Consider the following 22,920-nt stretch of genomic DNA (forward strand, 5'->3'; position numbering starts at 1 on the left):
GCCCATTGAGCTATATCTGCAAGCCTGTAAACATTTTGCCTTTTTGTTGTTGTTTTGGGCAACACTTAGTATTGCTCAGGGCTTAGACCTGGCTCTGTGATCACTTCTGGCACTGCCCAAGAAACTATATGCTAAGCTTGGGATTGAACCCAGGTCAGAAGCTTGCAAGGCAAATACACACCCTCCGTATTGTAGAATATCTTTAGTTCCTCTATATGTGTTTTTAGTCGGTTTGAGTTCTAACCTCATTCCTTGAAAAAAGAAAATAAATATCTTCAATTTATATCTGTGTCTTGGAAGCAGATAACATCTCATGCTACTTTACACTAAAAATTAAAAAAAAATAAGTGTATGTGTATATCTATATAAATATTTGTGTACCTATGTTTGTAATGGTGCCTTAATTGTTTAGACTAAACTAAGATATAAAGAAGGGAAAACAGAACAACTGAAAAACTTCATCAAGAACTAAAACATCATGGGGTATTTTGTATAAACACACATAAGAAATTTATAATTTATGGGACTGGAGTGGTGGCACAGCGGTAGGACATTTGCCTTGCATGCACTAACCTAGGATGAACTGTGGTTCCATTTTCCCATGGTCCCATATGGTCCCCCAAGCCAGAAGAGATTTTTGAGTGCAAAGCCAGGAGTAAGCCCTGAGCATCACCGGATGTGGCCCAAAAACCAAAACCAAATAAGAAATTTATAATTTTGTAAAATATATGAAAGTTCATAACTACATATTGTAAATTAGTAAAATATGAATTTTTTAAAATATCTTAAAATGCTTTTTAATGTTATTATGTCTTATTTGTATAATTATAAGAATTTTTTACAATTATAAAAATTAATTCTTATAATTAGGTAACTCAACCATTTTAATTTTTCTTCTTGAACCTACAATAAGATGAAATAAATATATCATCTTATTTGATATATTTAAAATTAAATTTCTGAAGGATTAAATGTGCTCTATATTTTTATGGAAATATCATAAGAAACAGCTTATTTGCTTTCTATGAACTCAAACAGCCCTCTGTTTTGAAGTGCTAAAATATTCTTGAAGCTATCAGACATTAATTGACCAGAAATTGAAACAGTTAATTCTCCTCTCTAAGGGTTGAAGTATATACAGCCATAGAGATCTGTGAAGAACACTGAATAAAGCCCAGCCAGCAAATATTTCTCTCTTTCTCTTCATTGCTTTTCCTCCTCCTCCTCCTCCTCCCTCCTCCTCCCCTCCCTCCTCCTCCTCCTCCTCCTCCTCATGTGCCTCTTCCTCCTCCTCTTCTTCCTCTTTCTCTTCCTCTTTTTCTTATTCTTCTTCTCTTCCTTTTTCTCTCTAGATTGAGAAACTGGAGCCCCATCACCCAATGATACAAAATATACCATAATATCAATTTGGTAGAAAATAATATTTTAAGTGTATATTTATATTATAGACTATAAGTTGTCTAGAAATATGCATGACTGTAATCATTCTCATATATAAATATTAAGTTTTTTGCTTTAAATAAAAATAATTTTACTGAAGGCTAGTTACCATTGGGCATCTATCAGGAATGAAGCTAGAAGCCAAGTCAATCAGGCATCAGAGGGACCTTGGATCTACAAATTATATGATCCCCACAAGGACTCCTTCCACTTACACTGTGTATGCTGTAGACCAAGGGTCTACAACTTCAATACTGAACATATGTGGCTGTTATTTAGAACTCTCTGAGGCATAGATTTACATTACCATCTGCCATCTCGGTTGCTGTTTACAACTGCCTTAAAGGGGGTGGGGGCTGGGCATAATCAATTAAAGGGTGCATAGAAAGCCCTAGGAAAAACCAACAATAACTTGAACTTGGGAGAAAATACACATGTCTAACTAAAGGGGAAAATCTGGAATCAACACTCTCAAAACTATTCCCATTGAATTTGAGAAATTAAGTGACAAAAGAGTCCTTAAAATCTCTAACAGTGCTATGTTGCTGAAACAATAATCATGATGGTAGGGTGCTTTAACATTAATTAAATAATAAATAGGACTTCATATTTTTTTAATGTTGAGAAGACTGTTAAGAGTGAAAAGATAGAGTGGAGAAAATAGTTGCCAATTATATTCCTGACAAATGACTAGTGTCTGAAAATATTGAAAAATACTTAGAAAATAAGCACACATAACACTATGATGAGAGGAAAATGCAAGTAAAACTACCTTGAGATTACATGATCCACTTCCAAGAATGACTTTTAAAACTTGTGACAGTGGTAAATGTTGCCAGGTATATGGGGAGTCTGGATCATTCATAAAGACTTGGCAGTAAAAAAATTTCCATAATCGCTCTGTAAGTTTGGCCATTTATTAGAAAATGAAATAGGCAAGTACTCTTTAGGACATTTATCACCAATAAATGCATATATTTCTTTAATTTGTGTGAATATAATATTCACTCTAAAGCCTATAACACATGAATGTTAGCAATAACTTTATTTGTCATAGACAGACACTAGAAATAACCCCTATATTCTACAATAGATGACTGGCCAGATTACATTGCATAACACAGAATACTAACCAGTCATTAATGAAATAAATTAATGCATAAAATAATTTGATGGACCACCAGGAATAATTATGACTGAAGCAAAATTTAGATCTAAAAATTACATACTGTATGATTTTATTTATATTACATTTTCTTAAGACTATATAGCAAGCTGAGGCTTTTGCCCCAGTGGTAGGGCATTTGCCTTGAACATGGAAGGACCTGATACGAACCCACGTTTGATTCCTGGCATCTCATATCCCAATATCCCAGGCATCCCGAGACTACCAAGAGTGATTTCTGAGCACAGAGCCTGAGCAACACTTGGTGAAACCCAAAAACCAAAAGAAAAAATATTATAATAGCAAGTAACAACTATCAGTTTGTTGCCAGGAGTAAAGAGTAGTTATGGATAGGGAAAGCGAAACAGGAGATAAGAAGGATATGGGATATGATTTCTATGGTTAATATGATAGATACATTATGGTTATCGAAGTGATTTTATCTTAGTTGTATAATTAATTATTATACTGATTTAGATATTTGGTAAAGTTTTAGATTTTTTTTGGTATGTTATTCATTTTGGGTCCACACTAGACTATGTTCAGGGCTTATTTTTGGCTCAAAAGGTGGGGCTCAGGGGACCATACAGGAGACCAGGAATCAAACCCAGATCAGCCATATGCAAGGCATGTACCTTACCTGCTGTACTATATCACCAGCCCCTTTGCTACAGTTTTGAAAGTTGGAGCCATTATGAAATTAGGAAATTTATGAAAGCATATTGATTTTTTTCTATTCTTTCTGACTGCTCTACATGAATATATGAAAAATATACTACCTCCCTATAACTTTAAATTACCCTTAAACATTAAGCTCAAGGAGGTAGTATATTTTTCACTGGGGCTTTGAAATAAAGCCTTGTTACCATGGTCTTTGAAGAAAATCTAAGTGTAAGTGTCATGCTCAGAATGAGGTCATTATGTCTCCTGTTCGATAACTGGATAAGGACAGAAAGGGGGTCAATCAATACCTTAAGGCAGTCAACCTGCTTCCCAGAATCTTTCCTACACAAACTCAGAAGGAAAGAAAACAAGAGGAACACTTAAGCACACCTCTCATGTTGCCTTTGGGCATCATTAGTGGATGGTCACTTTTGTAGCTCTTCTCCAATAATGCTGATTCCTACCAGATTCCCAGATTCTCTTTCCAGGGGCTCAAATAAAATTTTGCTTCTCCAGTTCTTCAGTGAGTTTGGTGACCTTGCACCAAACACCGACCTCCCCTCCTTCCTGTCAGTTTGGTACCCCAATACCCACCCTTTAGCAAGAGTCTTCCTAGAAGTGTGTATGGATTCTGAATTTGGACACATGATTCAGTTCATTTGAAGAAGCACATTTTTTAAAGTCTTCTCACCCCAATTTATAACGACAGGCTCTTTTTCCTCTTCTATACAATTTTTCTGCAGAAGCACCACAAAGTGAAGACAAAAAAACTCTCCTTCATTTGCACAGTTTGAACATGAGTCCTGCCATTTTTCAGTGCTGGAACTTTGGTAGGTAATTTCTCAACTCTGGTCCAACTTCTTCATCAGCAAAATGATGACCAGAAGCTTATCTCACAATGCTGCAAGTCAACAGGAGCAACACATACACACACACACACACACACACACACACACACACACACACACACACACACACACTTTGGTAGGTAATTTCTCAACTCTGGTCCAACTTCTTCATCAGCAAAATGATGACCAGAAGCTTATCTCACAATGCTGCAAGTCAACAGGAGCAACACATACACACACACACACACACACACACACACACACACACACACACACACACACACACACGTCAAATGCCAGCAATCACCACTGCCCTTCTCATCATGACTGCTCTAAAGGGTGGCAGAAGTGAACATTCTCTGAACTTAATCTCAACTTGAAATCTCAAATTGAAAGTGAATTGTGGGCTCCCTGTGGGGGGGCATAACCTCTGCCTTCATTTCCATATTTACAAAGACAAGCTAAAAAAACAACCTTGTTTCTTCCTACTTAGGATTATTATGGGGAAGGAAAGATCTAACTGGTTTGCTTGGATTTCTCTGGGGCTGAACACCAAGTACTCCAATCACAACTCTGTGTTTTATGATATATTTGTCACGCAGCTGGGAGTAATGGCTGAGAGATGAGTCCTCTTTTCCTCTCCAACCCACTTGCCCTGGCGCCTGAGAAACAGAGCATCCCCATGGCAACCACGGCAGCTGGTCCCTTGATAAGAGCTGGAGCTGGGGCGGCCACAGTCACTGCTACAGAGGAACCAGCCTAGCTTCCAAGCAACCTTGCGCTTCCCATAGCGCCTTCTGAACCCAGCTCCTGTACTCCTTGGTAAGTGCTTTGTGATTTTGACTCCAAAAACTCTAGTGAGGAGAAAAGCAAGTTTCCAAAAGTTCTAGTGTTCTTTGTGTGTTCTTGACAAAGAAGTCTAGTACTATGGAGGGTAGGGGTGGGGCTGTGTTTTCTGGAGCAAGGTAAAGTGGAGAGAAAAAAAACATCACTTTGAGGCTTTTTGTTGCTAGTGTTGTTGTGTGTCTGTTTAGTTGTTGTGTTGTTTTGTTTTAGTTTTATTTAAGAGAGTGGAATGCATTCTGTGAGATCAAGTCCTGGTAAATAAAGTTGTGAAGTCGCGAGATGAATAATGGTGATCTTCATATTCACACAAAATCAAAGTATTTATCTTCCAAACTCTGAGTTAATAAATGCAAAAGCATTTTTATCTCCTACCTTAAGCCCCTCTTCCATGGAAATACTAAAAATGTTGGTCTTTTTAATGAAAGCATTTGATTTTATGAAGAGTGGCAATGTTGAACCTGACTTAAATCTGTAGGTTAAAAGGAGACTTGATAAAGGATATAAATCTTTCATAATTGGGAGGCTTCCTAATAAGATAACTATCTTATTAGATAAGTTAGATTAGATATATTAGATAGGCTGTTGGAATTGCTTTCTAAGTTTTATTCCATCAAGTAAGTTTAGGCCTGCTTACTTGGGGGCAATTTAGAAAACTTAGCCTCACTTTGATCCTAACAAAAAGTCATAATCAGCTTTCCCAGGTCTGGAAACTGGAGTTGTGTATTGTATCACCAAGTTTGCATCTTGATCCACTAAAATATAATTGGTTTTTAAGAATGTCAGAAATGAGAGAAGTAAAAGATTTCAGTGGTTCAATTTAGATGACCACATCTAATCACAAGTTGGGTATTAGGAAAGCAAAGTAAGCAATATTAAATGTTAGCGTGCTCTGGGGCCTGACCTGGGAGCTTGACAGATTACTGATTGTTAAAAACCTCAACAACACTGAAGAGGAGGAACTATTATTCCACTTTTATACATATGAAAGCTAATTTTTCAAGAGGATGCTATAGCACAGCCAAGGTCACCCAACCAGAGTGGTACAAGCAAACAAATAATTGCCTCTACCTTTGACTGCTTCCAGAACCCAATAATGAGAAATATTCAGATTATTATATCATGAGTTAAACTATTTATTATAATACCAAACTGGTATATCTACCAGTGTAAGAGACATGAAAAATGTTCAGTCTAGCCTCTGATATTAAACTAAACATTTTTTCTTTTGCTGTGGAAATAGCCCCACTGTCTCCTAAGAGAGGAAAGAACTTTGCTCTAGGGAAGAGAGCTTCCCCAAATGTATTCTCAGCTTTATCAGACTTTTCCCATCACTTTGTGGGGTTCTTTCCCTGACACCTCATTTCCTGCACTTTCAGTTCCTGTTTTCAAAAGGGAATATGACCTTTGTTATTAACAACTCCTGTATATTGCATACAGGCAAATAAATCTTTTCTATTAGAGACATTGCCATGTAGACAGGATAAAGAATCAATTAGTAAAAGGAAGTTTCTGGAAATTAGTATCTGGACTCTGAAGACCTATTTAATCCCCTGAAATGGTACATTGAACCACTCCCATTCTCTCAAGAAACAATAAGGAAAACGGTATGAAATTTTATGCACTTATTCTTTAATAGGAAATCAGAAAATTCCGACCAACTACAAATCTGTTGTTGTTATTGCTGTAAGGTTTCACATAAACTAATTTGGTAGCAAAACTGGACCAGAAGGGATTAGGATCATCTTGTTGTTTGTATTTATGTCATTTAGGGGCAATGTTCCTATTTTTTGCTACTGCAACAGTATGATTACAGTACTTCATTAGATCCAGGGGTGTTTCATAAGGATGACTTTTAAGATCTACAATAATATGTACTCGGGCTATTGAGGAGAATTGTTCGATTGACATTACAATGGTGTTCCAAGTCTTGAGTGTTTCTGTTATAGCCCAGAAGTTCAAGTTAACCTTGGCAACAAGAAAACGTGAAAGTGAAGATTTTATGAAATAGCTTCAGAGTATCTCTTATGGTCTTTTTTTTTTTTCAATTGGAATCCAAAGACCTAGGGTGATGTATTTAGGATTGAAGGAGCTGAGGAAAATGATGAGATGTTCTCAAGCAGGGTAAGAAGGGCAGGATTTCCATACATGTGCATTGTGCTCTGGGGAGACAGGGTTAAAGAAATGCTGCAGGGTCAGGGTCAGGAATGGAACTTCTGAATATTCCATTTCTTAATTTAGAATTAAGACATATTCCTATCTCACAAAAATTAATCACCCCTGTTTAGCACAGGTCTTCAAATCTGAATTCTGAGATGTTGGGGAAATCTCAAAGCTGACAATCTTTCAGATATCTAGGAAACAGAAGTTCTGAGCTTACTATACCCATTCTTTATCACCCTGATTTTAAAAGTGTTATCTCCATAACATTCAGCATGATCCTGGGGTTAGGGGAGAAGCATGTACCATTTCATGACTATTACTAGTACCCTCACATCATTTGTGTGCTTCTTTGACACTTGTATAATTATTAAGGGTATAATATTAGGTAATTATGTATAATTACTTAAGGGCAGATTACTCTAGAAGCTATATCATGAAAAGCAGTTTTGCTCCTATAATGATTAAGGCTGGTCCTTCTGTGGGTCAGCTTCTAAATAAGATCTGATGATTTTTATCATAATTTCACTGTTGAGCAGGTTTCCATTATCCAGTTTATATCACCTATTGTGATATAAACCAGTATTTCTCAACTCAAGGTCATATGGCTTCCTTTGGACCCTCCAGAATATTCTCAGGGGCCCATGATATAAGACTAGGAGGCTAACCAGATAGATGGGAGAGGTAGTAGGAGAGGGGTGATGCATAGAAAAAATAAGGCCTCAGTAAAAAAAATTTGAGAAACATTGGTACAGACTGTTGTATAACATTGAATGTTCCTTCCTTGGAACCTACCAAATAAAGGTCCTAGAGTTATTCCATTTAATCCTCACAGTTACTCTGTGAGGTTGGTAGTAAATTTCAGCTTCACAGATAAGAAATGAGGGCAATAATGTGGGGAACGGTTTGCAGAGAAGGACATACATTCCTTGGTGCTAGTCTATTCGTGTACCACAAAGAGGTTAACCTTTGTAATTCCATAAAAGCAGCAGCAATTTGTAGGGAGAAAGGATAATGTAATTATAACATAGAATGGTTCCACAATTCTTAATACACTTTTTTTTTGGGGGGGGGGGCACATTGATGGTGCTCAGAGAATACTCTTGGCTCTGTGATCAGAAACCGTTCCTGGCAGACTCAGGGGACCATATGGGATGCCAGGATTCGAACCACAGTCCTGCATGCAAGGCAAATGCCCTACCTCCATGCTATCTCTCCAGCCCCTCCCCTTAGTACACTTTTAAAATGAAGCTTCTTCACCAAAGTCAAGTGACTTCTTTTATGAAATGATATTTAACCTAGATCTATTTGACTGAAACCCAAGCTCAATTTAAATAACAAATTGTTAAACATTTATGTTGGAGCAGCCAGATAACCCGAGCCCCAGGACTAACCTACCTGGGTAGAGAAGAGAGGGGCACAATTGTCACAGCAGACTTACAGTACAAGGTAGAGGACCTGAGTTTAATAAATGACTCAACTCTTAGTGTTTATCTAAGGCTGACACTTTTTAACTAAACTCTTAGAACTTGTGTTTGCTAAATATTTATTTAGTAGGTTCTCCAGGCAATACTTTCAACACAGATATTGCTCAGGGCCTACAACTTTGTTCCCAAAAAGAAGAACATTGATTTTATAGGTGCCTACAAAATACTGGGGGCTGTATCCTTGCTCTTAGACCTCAGCCCTGAACATGCATTTCCTAATTGCCAGTCTGATAACTTTCCTCCCCGAGCTAGCAGGTAAGGTTGGCTTATGATTCCAGGGAATTGGTAGTTGCTAAATATACAACACTAAAAACAATGGCCTGAATTGATTTCTACTGAAGTCACTCAGCACAATTAGTCTGCTCAGAGTGACACTAAAAGCTGAGCTCAAGGAATCCATTAATGGTTCCATCTGCTCTGCTATGATCTCAGCAAAGATGGGGAGAAGCTTCGCTTCTTCCCAGAGAAACTGGTTCATTCCTCAGAAGGCAATGAACTCTGAACTTGAAATGTTAATATAACTGATCTGTGGATTCATTTGCTCATGAGTGATCCAAGACCCTCTAGAGAATAAAGTGGGTCACTTTCATTTTATTTCTCTCTGTCCATTTCTGCTGGAGAAGGGCATGAGTAATAAATTATCTAAAAGAAACTCAAGAACCAGAATCTAGGAAGACTAATGAATACGTCCTATAAATCTTAACTAATGTACTTCTCATTCTGACCTGGCACATGTTCATTCTGAATTTCTATTTCTCTTGGACAATGGCTACAACTAATAGCTCAGGAAGGTTCAATAAATCTGTGGTCTAGGAAATATAGGAGTTGAGAGAGGCTGGGGGCACACTAGCTTTAATATCAGGATATATTGATGAGAATATAAGATTAAGTTAATGACTAGAATTTTCGTTACCATATCTTGCTACTCTAATTTGGCCAGAAAAAAAAAAAAAAAAAACAACCTCATTCCTTTTGATTTTCTTCAAAGCATCCTTTCCAAAATATAATGGCTGAAAATGAGAAGCCTGTTCAATTTAATGCAAAGAATTCACTTTCTTTTGAAGAGACTCAAGTGTATAATGAAAGTCTGCCAAACTGTATTTAGATTCTATCATAGTTCTTCAATATGAGACGAACTAAATTAATTCAACTTTTGAGCTTCATTTCCCTGATTTCCCCAAACTAAAAAAGTAGAAGCCATGTTCAATCAAGATTTTCTGTAACTCTCTGCTACTTATTTCAAATTCATGCTTAATAAACTAGTATTCCAAACTTCAAGAATGTCTCTGAGAGAGGATGTGCTAATTACTGAAAAATCCTTGAGTGTACTTGCATTTATTTTATGTGTTGATCTGTTTTGTGTGCATACATAAGTTTGCTCTAATTTGGTTTAAATATTTGGTGTTTGAGCAGCTAAATATTTTTTTTAAAAGAGAGGCAAAGCAGGCTTGGATTAGGACGATGAAAATATTTGATAGTTTGGGATTTACTGAGCAAGTAAATGACTGACATAAAAACGTATTATTGAACTTCTTTCTTTACCTTCACAGTGCTGCTGAAGAAATCATCTCTTGGTGATGTCCACAGAGCAAATGGAGCCACTAGAACTCTCAGAAGACAGGCTAGACCAGCTCAACCCATGTTGTGGTCACTTAGGTAAATGCTGTAGAGTAAATGATAAATCAGGAAACAGGGTAGGGGGTGTCTGTAATCTCATCATCTGTGGCAGTGAAAGGCAATTAGCCAAGAATCTGTGGGGTCTAAAATTAGCAAATACACCAAGAAAAATTCATTTCAGATAACATTGTCCTCTCTTCAGGGTCTGACAGTCCCAGGCAAAAAAAAAAAAAAAATTTGAAGCAATCAATGAAGTGTGGCTATAGAGCTTGTTTCTAGCATTTCCTTCACACTCAACACCACATGCAGTACCAATAAAATATTTCAAATATCTCTCTTTGCCTCTCAAGACAGAATTTTAAACAGCCTTTTTTGCTTTATTGTCAATCTGTTTCAGTTCCTGAACTGACTTTTCGCATAACCTTTGTAATGAAAATACCAGAAACACTTCTGCCTCTACCCATTGCTAAAAAATGAGACACTCAGACTTTTGATGGATGGGCCTTTTGCATATTCATAGTCTTTGTTTGCACCTCATCTGATTATGACATGCCTCCCCCCATCTTTCTCCATTTGCCATCAAAATACTTTATGTTTGGGATTTCTCCAAAATTGGGGGAAAGTACAAGTGAAGACAAAATCAAGTTTTAAGTAAATGCCTTGCTTTTTATACTGTGCTTCTATTCTTGGGATGGCATGGTGACATGTATCAGGTTTGGCCCCTGCCTGTATCTCAAGACCCCCACAGCTGGACCACACCTATTCTGAGCAATGTTCATTGAAGAAATGTTTATGGCATGTAAAATAGAAAGAAAAATTAGCAGGTGACTATTTGTAGTCACCATTGCACCAAAAATTGAGACACACTGTCCCAAGATCATTGATTTATTTTTGATCCTATAATTTTCAGAAGTATAACATTTTATCTGACCTTTACATCTCAGTTTCCTTATCAGAAAATACTATATTTTCTATCGACTTGCTCTGAGACCTAAATGAGATGATGTGCTTAAGATAACATCAATATACTACAACAACTGAAAGCATAGCTATCAGAAAAAGCACTGTCTATTTAATCACTATAATGATGTAAATTCGCTTATTATATAAAGACAAGTCAATAAAGTAAAAATGTCAATAAAATCCTCCCTCAGTACTATTTTTATTCAATAGCTTACACATAGCTGATATATTGAATGATGGGACAAAACTACTAAAGTCTTTGAGATGAAACGAAATATCTATTTCCAACAAATGTTTCTTTTTGTTGTGTTGTTGTTTTTGTTTTGGGCCACACCTGGTGATGCTCAGGGGTTACTTCTGGCTATGCGTTCAGGAATTGCTCCTGGCTTGAAGGAACTGTATGGGATACTGAGAAATCGAACCTAAGTCCGTCCTGGGTTAGCAGCATTCAAGGCAAATGCCCTACCGCTTGTACCACCACTCCAGCCCCAACAAATGTTTCTTTTTTAATTTTTATAATGTTTATTTAAGCACCATGATTACAAACATGTTTGTAGTTGGATTTCAATTATAAATAAGAACACCTTCCTTCACCAATGCAACCTTCCCACCACCAATATCCCAGGTTCCTCCTCTTCCACCCCTGCCATATTTGAGACAGGCATCCTATTTCTCTCAATCACTATTATTATATAACTATAAAAATAGTTATATATAAACCTATAACTATATAGCAGCTATATAGTTGCTAGTGTAGTTATTTCTTTAACTAGAATTACCATTCTTTGTGGTAAGCTTCATATTGTGGCTGGTCTCTAGGTATTATTACCATACTATCTTTTATTTTTCTTAAATACTACAGATGACTGAGACTATTCTCTGTGTCTCTCTCTCCCTTTGACTTATTTCACTCAGTCTATCTAAATTAGCTTATCAAACTTCTATTTAATAAAAAATAAATAGGTCTTTATGGGTAGGAAAAAATTAAATGAGTTCATTAAGTGATATACGATATATCTGAGAGCAAAGACATATTTAGATAATAGAGGATACTGAGAAAAGTAAAGAAATGAATAAAAGGACAAAGGTCATAGGGTTAAGGTAGACAACTAAAACTGTCTAATTTAGGAGTCTGAGAAAAGACCAAATTTAAAGCCTCATTACAAGCCACTAGTGATTTTACTCACAACTGAAATAAAGACAAGAGTGGTATTTGCTAAGAACCTTAGGACAATATCAAAGATAAAATATAGCCCTAGCCTGGTTCTTAGCCTAAAATAAGAATGTCTTATGCAACGAAAATTAAGAAGGGACATTTCACAAAGAGAGTCTATCCCTCAATCAAAAACTTAGCTGAACTATGTGGCTGCCCTAACTATATTTCAAAATACCTCTTTTACTTGATTATTCATCTCCCTTGAGCTTAGTTCATTGGAGATTTTACAGAATTCTAGTTTTCTATATTAAATATATATGCTTCTGATTAAAAAGAGAGCAAAAATTCATATGCAGAATAATAACTAGAATCTTTTAAAGGCGTTACATGAACAAAATGCCAAAAGTGTTCAGAAAGTGAGTAAGGATACCCAGATTTGGGGTTAGTATGAAAATATTTGTGAAATAGGTAAGTTTTCTTATGGGAAATCATATATACGTGTATATATATGTATATATATGTATATATACTCATGTATACTATATATACTCATGGCGTAAGTTCAACTGTAGAAGTCAATTTTTTTCAAGCCAATGATTTCTGCCCCTGTCATTTGATATAATTAGATAGCAACCAATTTATTATGGGATTCATGTATTTGTGTTACATTCTCTTTTCTTTGCATCATATGGAATCAGATGACCTTTCGGACCAATTCATTAAGGACTGTGATCTCAAGAAGACAAGAAAGGGGAAAAATGGACAAGTCACCCTTACTGTTGAGTCAGACAAGAAAAAACCCAGAAGAAAAGATACACCAGCAGTGCACATTCCACCGTTTATACCAGGTAAGGTAAGGGACAACAGCTATTAAGGACATGGGCTTTCTATTAAATCATTGGTTTTTAACCTGTTTACACTGTGCACTAACGTATGTGAACCATAGTTAAAAACAACAATACTAGATCACATTGCTTTTATATATTCACCTTTAAATATACCAGATTCTTAAAAATGTTATTGAATCATCATGAGATACAGAAATTAAAAGTTGTTTATGGTTATTTGCAAGATATAAACATGTGAGGGTTTTATTTTGTTTTTTCTGGGGGGGGGCTGGGCACACCTGGGATCCATAGGGGTTACTCCTAGCTCTGCACTCAGGAATTACTCCTGGTAATACTTGGGGGCTCATATGGAATGCCAAAAATCGAACCCCATTGGGTTGGTCATGTGTGAAACAAGCATCCTAAATGCTGTGCTATCATTCTGGCCCAATGTGTATTTAAAAAAAAAATAAGTTATTGCCTACCCTGCATCTGGCTTAGCTATAGTATGGCCATCAATTACAACGGGTAAATCAAAAAGTATTAGTGGCAAAACACAGTTCATGGTTCAGTTATGAAAAGTGTGATCTCTTGGAAGTAAGACACCTAACTTGCATGTGGTAAATCTGGGTTTGATCCCTGATACCTCATATGTCGTTGGAGTCCTGTCATCCCTAAGCACAGAGTCAGGAGTAAGCTCTGAGCATAGCTGTATGTGGCCCCAAAGCAAATAAAAATAAAAAGTGTGAGCTCTAAAGGTAGGAAGTTCTGATTTGTAATTCAGTGTCCCTGCCAGATATATTCTCAAGTTACCAAAGGTCTCAAGATTTAGTTGGACAAGTCTGTACATGTATGTATCTCTGTATTGCAGAGATACAAAGTGAAGAACTGAAAGTCTTTAAGTAGTCTGTTTCACTTCTCCAGTCTAATTGGACTCCAGAAAATATAGGAACTTTGTATGTCCAGGTGAGAAGCAAAAATAGCGTGGTGAACAGCTAATGTGTCTCTGTAGCAAGCTTGGGTGTGGCAAGTGCAACTGTCTTAATCACCAATTTTTTATTTCTCCTCTTCCCTTCTTGCCATGAATTGAATTTGGTCATTATTCATTACCCACTTGGAAGGGATGGTAAACAAATGGAAAATAAAATTTTCAGGGAAGAAACGTGAATGTTCTTGAATAAAAATAATGAAACCACACACTAACTGAAACACAGTCAGAAGTGATAGCATTATGAAGGCATTTAGGTGGTCTCTAGGGGCTCTCACTGAGGAAAAAGTAGTAACGGTTCCTAGAAGAGGCTGTTTTGGGAAAGTTTATAAATAATGGAGAAAACTTGCAGGTGTAGGAGATGTGAATGGGTAGAGCAGAGAGATAAAAAAAAGTCACTGAACATATCACAGAGGTGGTTTGTAGAGTAATAAGTGACCCATCCCTCTGACAAGCATGGACGTGGGTATCCACAAAACTGAATCTGACTCTTAAGATGTGTTATCTTGGGCATGTTGCTTTCCTAAATTTTCTCAAATATGTAGTAGTGGTAGTAAAAGTAAATTATTTCTAAGGTTTTATGATGCTAAAATAATACCAGTATGAAATAATAATACACGTATGAATAAAAAACATCAGTATGAAAATTTCTCACATAGTGCCTTTTTCCTAATGTAGCTCCAAGATTCTAAATCTTACTAAAAAGAATTGTTTGAAAATAATTTTGAGTGTCTGGAGATATAGAAAAGGGGCTAAAGTATGGGCCTGGCACAAGGTAGGCACTATCTCAATCTCCATCGCCATATAGTCTCCTGAACTTTGTCTGGTACAGCCCTGAAAGCACCTTCAGATTGGTCCAAGCAACATCTGATCATGGAAACTACATCTTCAGGTTTACTCAGATATGCCAGCCCTATTGACTGAGAACTTGTATGGAGATTCTCCAGCCTCCTGCACACAGCTTGGAATATGACACCTACCCCCCAAGATGATGAAATTGGAAGTTTAAAAACATGCATTAAAATTAAGTACCCAAATAAATATGCCAATGTGGTGTTGAGTCTCAAGCATAAGGCTGTATTTGACCTTGTGTCTCCTAAACATGCAGGTGTCTTTTCAGAACATCTAATTAGAAGATATGATATTCAAGAGAGACATCCAAAGGGCAAGACTCCAGCTCTACACAACACTGACCTGGAACAGAAAAAACCAAGGAGGAAAGATACACCTGCCCTGCACATGCCCCCCTTAGCAGCAGGTAAAAGAGTTGGTGCAGGCATTTGGTAGAAGGTGATGGGACCAGGGCATGAACTTTTATAATTTAGAGGTACCACACACATTAATTTTGTGTCTTTGCAATCTTTGCTGGTAGACTTAATCTCTTTGGTACATAGTTGTATTGACGGCTGCTTTTCCCATTTATACTCATTTGCAGCTTCCCAGGTATTGACTTGTAGATTCTTTAGATTTAGCACAACTCAGAACTGGTCAAATTTCCTGAACTAAAGAGACAGAAATGTCAGTGGTTCCTTGAGAAAAGGAAAATATGCACCTTTCTTGTCTTCTATGGGTCATGAACCTTTGTGGCTGATTCTCCCAAATTATGTAGACATATTGACCACAAGAAAATGAGAAGAAGGTGGGGAAGCCTGGATATATATTCCAAAGAGAGAGGCAAAAAATAGAAATGAACATATCTTAATATTTGTCAAATAAACTCCCCCTAAGGGTTGCTGAACTATATTCATAAGTCCAATCTAGGCCATGTATAAGGTAGATTACTTTTCCCAGAGAAATGTATGTCATCTGTGAGATAAGACATGTACATTAACGACTGGAGAATTATAAGACCAAGTAATATGTGCATCAATGTGTGTTTGATATAAGAGTCAAGAAAATATTGTAGATAGAAAAATAAACTAATGTTTATTGAGACCCAACTATATGTTACTGAATTTTGAATGTCTTTTTAAAAAATCAGCTGAATGATAAAGTAAAGAGCTTATCATATCCTGTAGGTAAAGAACTAAGAAATAATATTAGTAGTTTACTCAGTCGTTTTAGTCTTTATGTTCAAGAAACCAATGAACGGTTCACAAACTGATAGTAGCATTGATGAAGGGGTTTATTAGATGGGTGAATAGATTAGTGGATCGAATTATGCCCAAGATCAAACATTGTGAGTGCAGTTATAGAAATAACTACACTGAGAACTACCATAAGCATGTGAATGAATGAGGGAACTGGAAAGCCTGTCTAGAGTACAGGTGGGGGTGGGGTCGGATGAAGGGAGGGAGACTTTGGACATTGGTTGTGAGAATGTTGCACTGGTGAAGGGGGGTGTTCTTTACATGACTGAAACCTAATCACAATCATATTTGTAATCAAGATGTTTAAATAAAGATATTATAAATAAAAATAAATAAATCAAAAAGATCAGACATTGTAAATTTTTAGATCTGAGGTTCAAACCCAGGCTCACCATTAATTAATATTTTTCTTTATTACAACCATTAATGAATTTTTACATATAACATATTAGAGTTTATGTGTGCCTAGATATAGTGTCCCAGGAATCTAGAAAAAACACTTTTGGGGGGAAATGAGATTAGTTGGTTATTAGAAACAAAATTTTTCTAGCATTGTTTTTATTACTTTTTTTTAATTAATATCTTGATTTAAACACCTTGATTGCAAACATGATTTGCTTGGGTTTCAGTCATATAAAGAACACCCCCCTTCACCGGTGCAACATCCTCATCACCAATGTCCCAAATCTCCCTCCTCCCACCCCACCCCTCCTGTACTCTAGACAGGCTTTCTACTTTCCTCATTCATTCACATTGTTAGGATAGTTCTCAATGTAGTTATTTCTCTAACTACACTCATATACTCAATGGAATATTATGCAGCCGCCAGGAGAGATGAAGTCCCAAAATTTTCCTATACATGGATGTACATGGAATCTATTATGCTGAGTGAAGTAAGTCAGAGGGAGAGAAATAGACACAGAATATTTTCACTCATCTATGGGTTTTAAGAAAAATGAAAGACATCCTTGCAATAATTTTCAGAGACAAAAGAGAGGAGGGCTGGAAGGTCCAGCTCACTTCATGAAGCTCACCGCTTTTACTTACTTGATTTGTTTTTGATTGTAGAATCGCAATCAGCAGCACTCAGAGGATATTCCTGGTAGTGCTCCAGGAAAAGGTGGTGCTTAGGACCAGAACTAAGGGTACTGCAGCCATATGCAAACCACAAGTGCCTTATACCTTTTGACTCCCTCTCTGGCTCCAATTGTTCCTTTTAATAAAGAAAAAGAGAATCTCAATATAAACATCATAAATGGGAATGAAGGGCTGAGTATATGTTAAAGGGATTAAGACTGACAAAAGTCTGACACTGGTTCAATCTTTAGCATCACAAATGGTTCCCTAAGCACCGCTCAAAATGAATACTGTGCACAGAGCCAGAAGTAGGCCCTAAGTGGGTCCAGCTTCTTCTCTGTTCCCTGATAAAAATTAAAATGCAGTTAGGGTTGTACACAGGGTCACTGTTTATAGAGGACTGGTTTAAAGGCAAAGAGGAGGCACAGAATAGTTCTCTGAATAAATAGACCAGCTAAATAGACTAGATAAGTAAAGGAGACCAATAAGTAGATAGACTAATAAATAAATAGATCATTTGGAGTGGCTTGAATCATCAGCCCATGTGAGCTTCCTTTAAGTTATATTCATACCTATGTAACCCTTCTATCAAGTTTCCATACATTGCCTCCCCTCGGACCTGATTTTATCCCCAAGACTCAATCTACTCAGTGTCTGCTAACAAATCTTTCACATTCAAAATGGATCTTTTCTATTCTGAACTAACTCCGAATTCAACATGGCCATGGAAGCACCATAATGTCATCACTATTGAACTGATGGGTTTTGTTGCTCTTCTTGCAGCTGTTATTTAAATTGCATAGTTATATCAATTCCTAAGAACTGGTTTGGGGTTATCGATCTTTCTGTCATTGACCTAATGATGTCCAATCCAATCTCTCATACATAAGTAGTGTTCAGTAAGTAGCTTTGACTTGATGTTCTGTTGGCCAACTAGAATCCTGCAGTTCTAGATTTCCATTAGAAAACATGATATTTCCTGCTCACTCATATATCTGTTTGTTTGTTTGTTTGTTTTGGGGAGGACACACCGGGTGAAGCTCAAGTGTCACTCCTGGCTATGCACTCAGAAGTCGCCCCTAACTTTGGGGGACCATATGGGACTCTGGGGAATCGAACCGATGTCTGTCCTAGGTCAGCCACATGCAAGGCAAACGCCCTACCACTGTGCTATCGCTCTGGCTTCTCATATATTTGTTTTTTGTTTGTTTGGTTTTAGTTTTTAGATCACTCCCAGCAGCGCTCAGGGGTTACTTTGGCTCTATGCTCAGAAATTGCTCCTGGCAGGCTCGGGGGACCATATGGGATGTTGGGATTCGAACCACCATCCTTCTGCGTCTAAGGCAAATGCTTTACTGCTGTGCTCTCTCCGGTCCCCTCATATATTTGTTTTATTCAAAGATTTCTAGGAGTAGATTTGATAGAAAAATAAAAAATTTAATGAGAAGAGTGTCATTTTGAGATCAAAATATTGGATATAAAGTGAGAAGGCTCTTGGTTAGCTTTTTGTTCTACTGCTTTCTATCTTCCTGACCCTGTCCAGCTCACACAAACTCTAGCAGCCTCATTTGTCAGACCCATATCTGAAAGAAGGATGAGAAAATCTGTCTGCCAGTCTGGTTCCCATGAATATATGCAACATTTAACAGTTTCAGACTCATTAAAATCCTTGATCATTTATTTTTCCCTCCCTGCTTCATTCAATCTTATATTCTTTTACCTAACTCAAATCATTTTTAAAGATTTGAGAGCTAAATATGCTTTACCAATCCATCAAAACCTGCTTATTCAAGGACTTTCCTAAAATGTTTTACTTTTAAAACCTTTACCTGGAAATGAATGAGTGCTTGATCTATAGATTAAATCTCTATATTAAAAAAAAAAGTCACTTTCTAGAATAATTCAGAAAATGTGTGTCAACCATTATATTGTACCCATGACAACCAGTAGACAAAACTAAAATGAGGAGGGAGATAATTATAGACTCTCTATGCTATGGGATTCCTTGAGGCAGCAAGATATTGTTGCAAGCACTTGCCATTATAGAAGGTATTCTAGGATTCCACTGGACTAGCATATTCGCCCAAGTACTTATTTTTTGAAGAGCCTTTTAGTATCTAAAGATTTGGCAGTAATCGACATCCTAGTTAAGCTGATACACATAGATTCATTTGCAGATGTTTAGGGACAATCGCTTCACTTCTAATAAGGGTGTTGAGAGGAATTCATAGACAAAGACACTCAAGGGACAATTCCTCTCATTAGCCTTTGGCAAGGGTACCCTGGACAAGCATTCTCTTCCTTCTCAATCTTTTTATAATGACTTTCACTCCCTTCGGTTAATGAGCGGGTTTGACAGGTGATTTTTCAATGAGAAATCAGCTCAGGCTTTCTGGCCTGACCAAGGTCTGCTCCTAACTTGGCCCACACTCGCCAAGCTGTGCATGGTTTCAGTAACAGCATGGCAGGAAGTAGAGGGATCAGATGGCTTGATAGGAGTATCAGAAGCTGACTTAAGAAAGAAGGAATCTTGGGGCCGAAGCAATGGCACAGCGGTAGGGCGTTTGCCTTGCACATGGCTGACCCAGGACGGACCGCGGTTCGATCCTCCAGCGTCCCATATGGACCCCAAAGTCAGGACCGATTTCTGAGCACATAGCCAGGAGTAACCCCTGAGTGTCACACATCGGGTGTGACCTAAAAATAAAAGAAAATAAAATAGAGAGAGATGAATCTTTAGTTGAGGTTTGTGATGAAAGAATTCTGGGGGGAAAAAAAAAGAATAATGGGGATGAAAGTATTAGAGAGGAGGCCTCCCGGAAAATCATCCCCTGAACTAGAGGTGAATTCTCAGAGCTGTTCTTGTACTTGTAAAATGGGGACTGCTCTGTCCTTTGAAAGTGATGTCTTTACCGTTGCTGAGTAGGGGGGAATTTGGTTAATAAGTCTCCTTGTTCAGCCCATTCCACCCTTTCCATCAGAGAATCAGCCTTTCTTGCTGCTCTGATAGGATTCAGGGCCTAACATTGCTGATGGCAAGGCTTATTGATTCAGAGACCTTGATGGCAGTTTAGCCTTAAGAGCACCAAATTCTTAATAGGCTAAAGAATTCTTAAACTCAAGTTTCCCAAACTATCCTATAAGAAATAGAAGGAAAGGAATGGATTCTATGATTTTGTAATAAATGTGACACACAAGTTTATCAAATTTTGATCATCTTCAAATCACCAAACAATGATAGCAAACATCAAGAGCAATATTTCAGTGAGTTCAGCTTCAGCCAAAATGATAAACATGGAACTAAAATTTACTCTTTTTTTTTTTTTCATAAAACTCCAGAATGAATGTATGTATGTGTGAGGGGAAGTAGGAGAAATTGTGGGAGAGATTAGTATTAGGGTTGCAGTTGGAAAAACACATCTATCTGGGGGTTGAATAATGCCTGTCTGATTAGGTTTCAAGAACACACAAAAAAGCTAAAAGTTGACCTGATTTTTGGAATGGAAAGTCTCTGTGTGACCCACTTAAACAAACTCAAGTTGTCTTTATGTTAAGGAATATCAAAGAGCAGAGAAGAGTAAATTTAGGGGCTCAGCAGAATTAAGTCTGTTCTACCAAGACAACCTTAATTTCAGCTAAAAATCCAAACCTATGCAACTGGAAGACTGTATCTTCCTCCCACTGTGTTTTATAAGTGATTTATCCAAAAGCCTTAGCTTAAGCCAAACACTTGGAATTGCTTTCCTCTTCCAATAAATATCAGCTTATTGTTAAAGAAGCCATATGAACAAATCAGGAATAGAATTAAATGAACAATCATTACAATCATCACAGTTTTCATTAATTTTCCACTGCTGAGTAGAGTCAAGTCCAGAGAACGGCTTATCATGGAGTACAGCTTTGCTCCCTCAAATTCAGAAATGCCTTATGAATCCATGAATGTACAAGTCTCAAAGTCAGGCAAGGAAGACCAGATGGTGAAGGCAGTGAAGGTGGGAGGTACTGGCTCAAGTCTGATGACCAAAGACAAGAGATCTAATCTTGCATCCTGGTTCTTCTGTGCCTTTATTAAAATTAATATACTTCATAATATCCAAAGTGAGCACCTACAAAATGATCTTCTTGGATGGTCTTTCCTGGGATGATTAATCCAGAAATTTGTTCTTAGACTTTTGAATTTCAGAGTCCAGTAAATGTTTTCAAAACAAAATTTTGTGGTGCCCAGTGAAAGAATATTCACTTTTAATTTTGCCTCATATGAATACTAAACAAAGACTCCCAACTTTCTTTCCATTCCTAAAATCATGCAAAAGAGTGAATATTTCACCTAGCCAACAAAAATAATTACCCCAGGGGCCAGAGAAATTGCATAAAACTGGCCTGTATTTGAACCCTAGCATCCCACATGGTCCCCTGAGCCTACCAAGAGTAATTTCTGAATGCAAAGCCAGGAGTGGCTTAAAAACCTAAATAAGTAATATAAATAAATAAATAATCCCAAAGACCAACTTTCTATAATTGTAGCCACATGGCTATATAAAAAAACTCAGTCCCATATTCTTATTTTCTCATGTACTCTGAACTATGTCAACTACTGGCATTTAGAAATAGCATCCAGAGAATCTCAGAACCCAAGTTTCTCCCAACATGTTAGAAAATTTTCTTAAATTTTATTTCTGGCAGCTTACCAGTTCTTTTCAAAAGAAAAGTTTACTAGAAAGTTATGAAAACAAAGGAAAAGTGGATTTAGTTGCTCCCTAATTTGGCTGTTATAAGTTTTCTATTATTGCCACAACAACCCTTTCTATAAATATTAGTGTCTTCATTATACACAGAGATTGAGGTTTGAACATATGAACTGTCTCACAACAGATGAAGGGGCAGGCTGAGAGCACTTTGGACCCCTCTCTATTTTCCAGCTCACTGCACTGCTCCTAGCTTTGAAGAAAAACATAAACAATACCCTAGCAACAGAGCAATGTCCTCACTGAGTCATCAAATGACATGAGAGGGCCAAATAAGACCACCCATTTGGCTCTGTCTTTGCTGGCAACTTCCTACCATTTGCAGGCCCTGCCTGGCTCCTTTGCCCTGCTGAAGCTATTTGGTTGATTAATATTTGTAGTAGAAGCCCTAATTCATGTCTATGCTTTCTTTTGCAGATGTGATGCTGCTCAGGGATGAGAGACCCAAAGTGATCATGGAAGATGATGAAAAGGATAGTGACAAGATACCTATTTAAGCTATTTCCCCTGAGATCGCATGGAAATAGGTTAGATTGGTTCCCAGTGGTGACCTAGGGAAAAAATAGACTTTATTCTGCTCCCTTTTTTAACATAGTCTGCCTGTAAGATCCAGATTCCTTGTCCTCAGGAGGCATTTGATATCAGATTGCTGGTCACCTTTTTCTCTGTCTCAGTCTCTTGCTCTCTCTCTTTTATTGAAGTTGCTTTCTATTCCCAACTCTTACATCTTCATTTTCTAGTGCAGTGGAAAGGAAGCAGAGTATCTGAAACTAGGAAGCAGATCCTCTGGAACAAGTAGGAGACAGAAGGAAAACATTCTGCAGAACAAAGAACATGGCCTGCATAGACTT

General features: G+C 37.3%; 1 protein-coding gene across 1 annotated transcript; it reads left to right on the forward strand.

The window, feature by feature from the left end:
• Positions 1-4,851: 4,851 nt before the first annotated feature.
• PPP1R17 (protein phosphatase 1 regulatory subunit 17) lies at positions 4,852-22,659 on the forward strand. Its single transcript, XM_049785317.1, has 5 exons — positions 4,852-4,938; positions 10,157-10,262; positions 13,041-13,190; positions 15,266-15,415; positions 22,487-22,659. The coding sequence occupies exons 2-5, from the start codon at positions 10,184-10,186 to the stop codon at positions 22,564-22,566; spliced, it is 459 nt and encodes a 152-aa protein (XP_049641274.1). The 5' UTR covers positions 4,852-4,938; positions 10,157-10,183; the 3' UTR covers positions 22,567-22,659.
• The last annotated feature ends 261 nt before the right edge of the window (positions 22,660-22,920 follow it).

This window comes from Suncus etruscus, chromosome 13 (assembly GCF_024139225.1).
Source record: "Suncus etruscus isolate mSunEtr1 chromosome 13, mSunEtr1.pri.cur, whole genome shotgun sequence".
NCBI classification, from domain to species: Eukaryota; Metazoa; Chordata; class Mammalia; order Eulipotyphla; family Soricidae; genus Suncus; species Suncus etruscus.

Coding starts and splice junctions, on each gene's coding strand:
- PPP1R17 (XM_049785317.1), top strand. CDS start 10,184: ATGTCCACAGAGCAAATGGAGCCACTAGAACTCTCAGAAGACAGGCTA. Junction 10,263..13,040: donor CCCATGTTGTGGTCACTTAG/GTAAATGCTGTA, acceptor ATATGGAATCAG/ATGACCTTTCGGACCAATTC. Junction 15,416..22,486: donor CATGCCCCCCTTAGCAGCAG/GTAAAAGAGTTG, acceptor TTTCTTTTGCAG/ATGTGATGCTGCTCAGGGAT.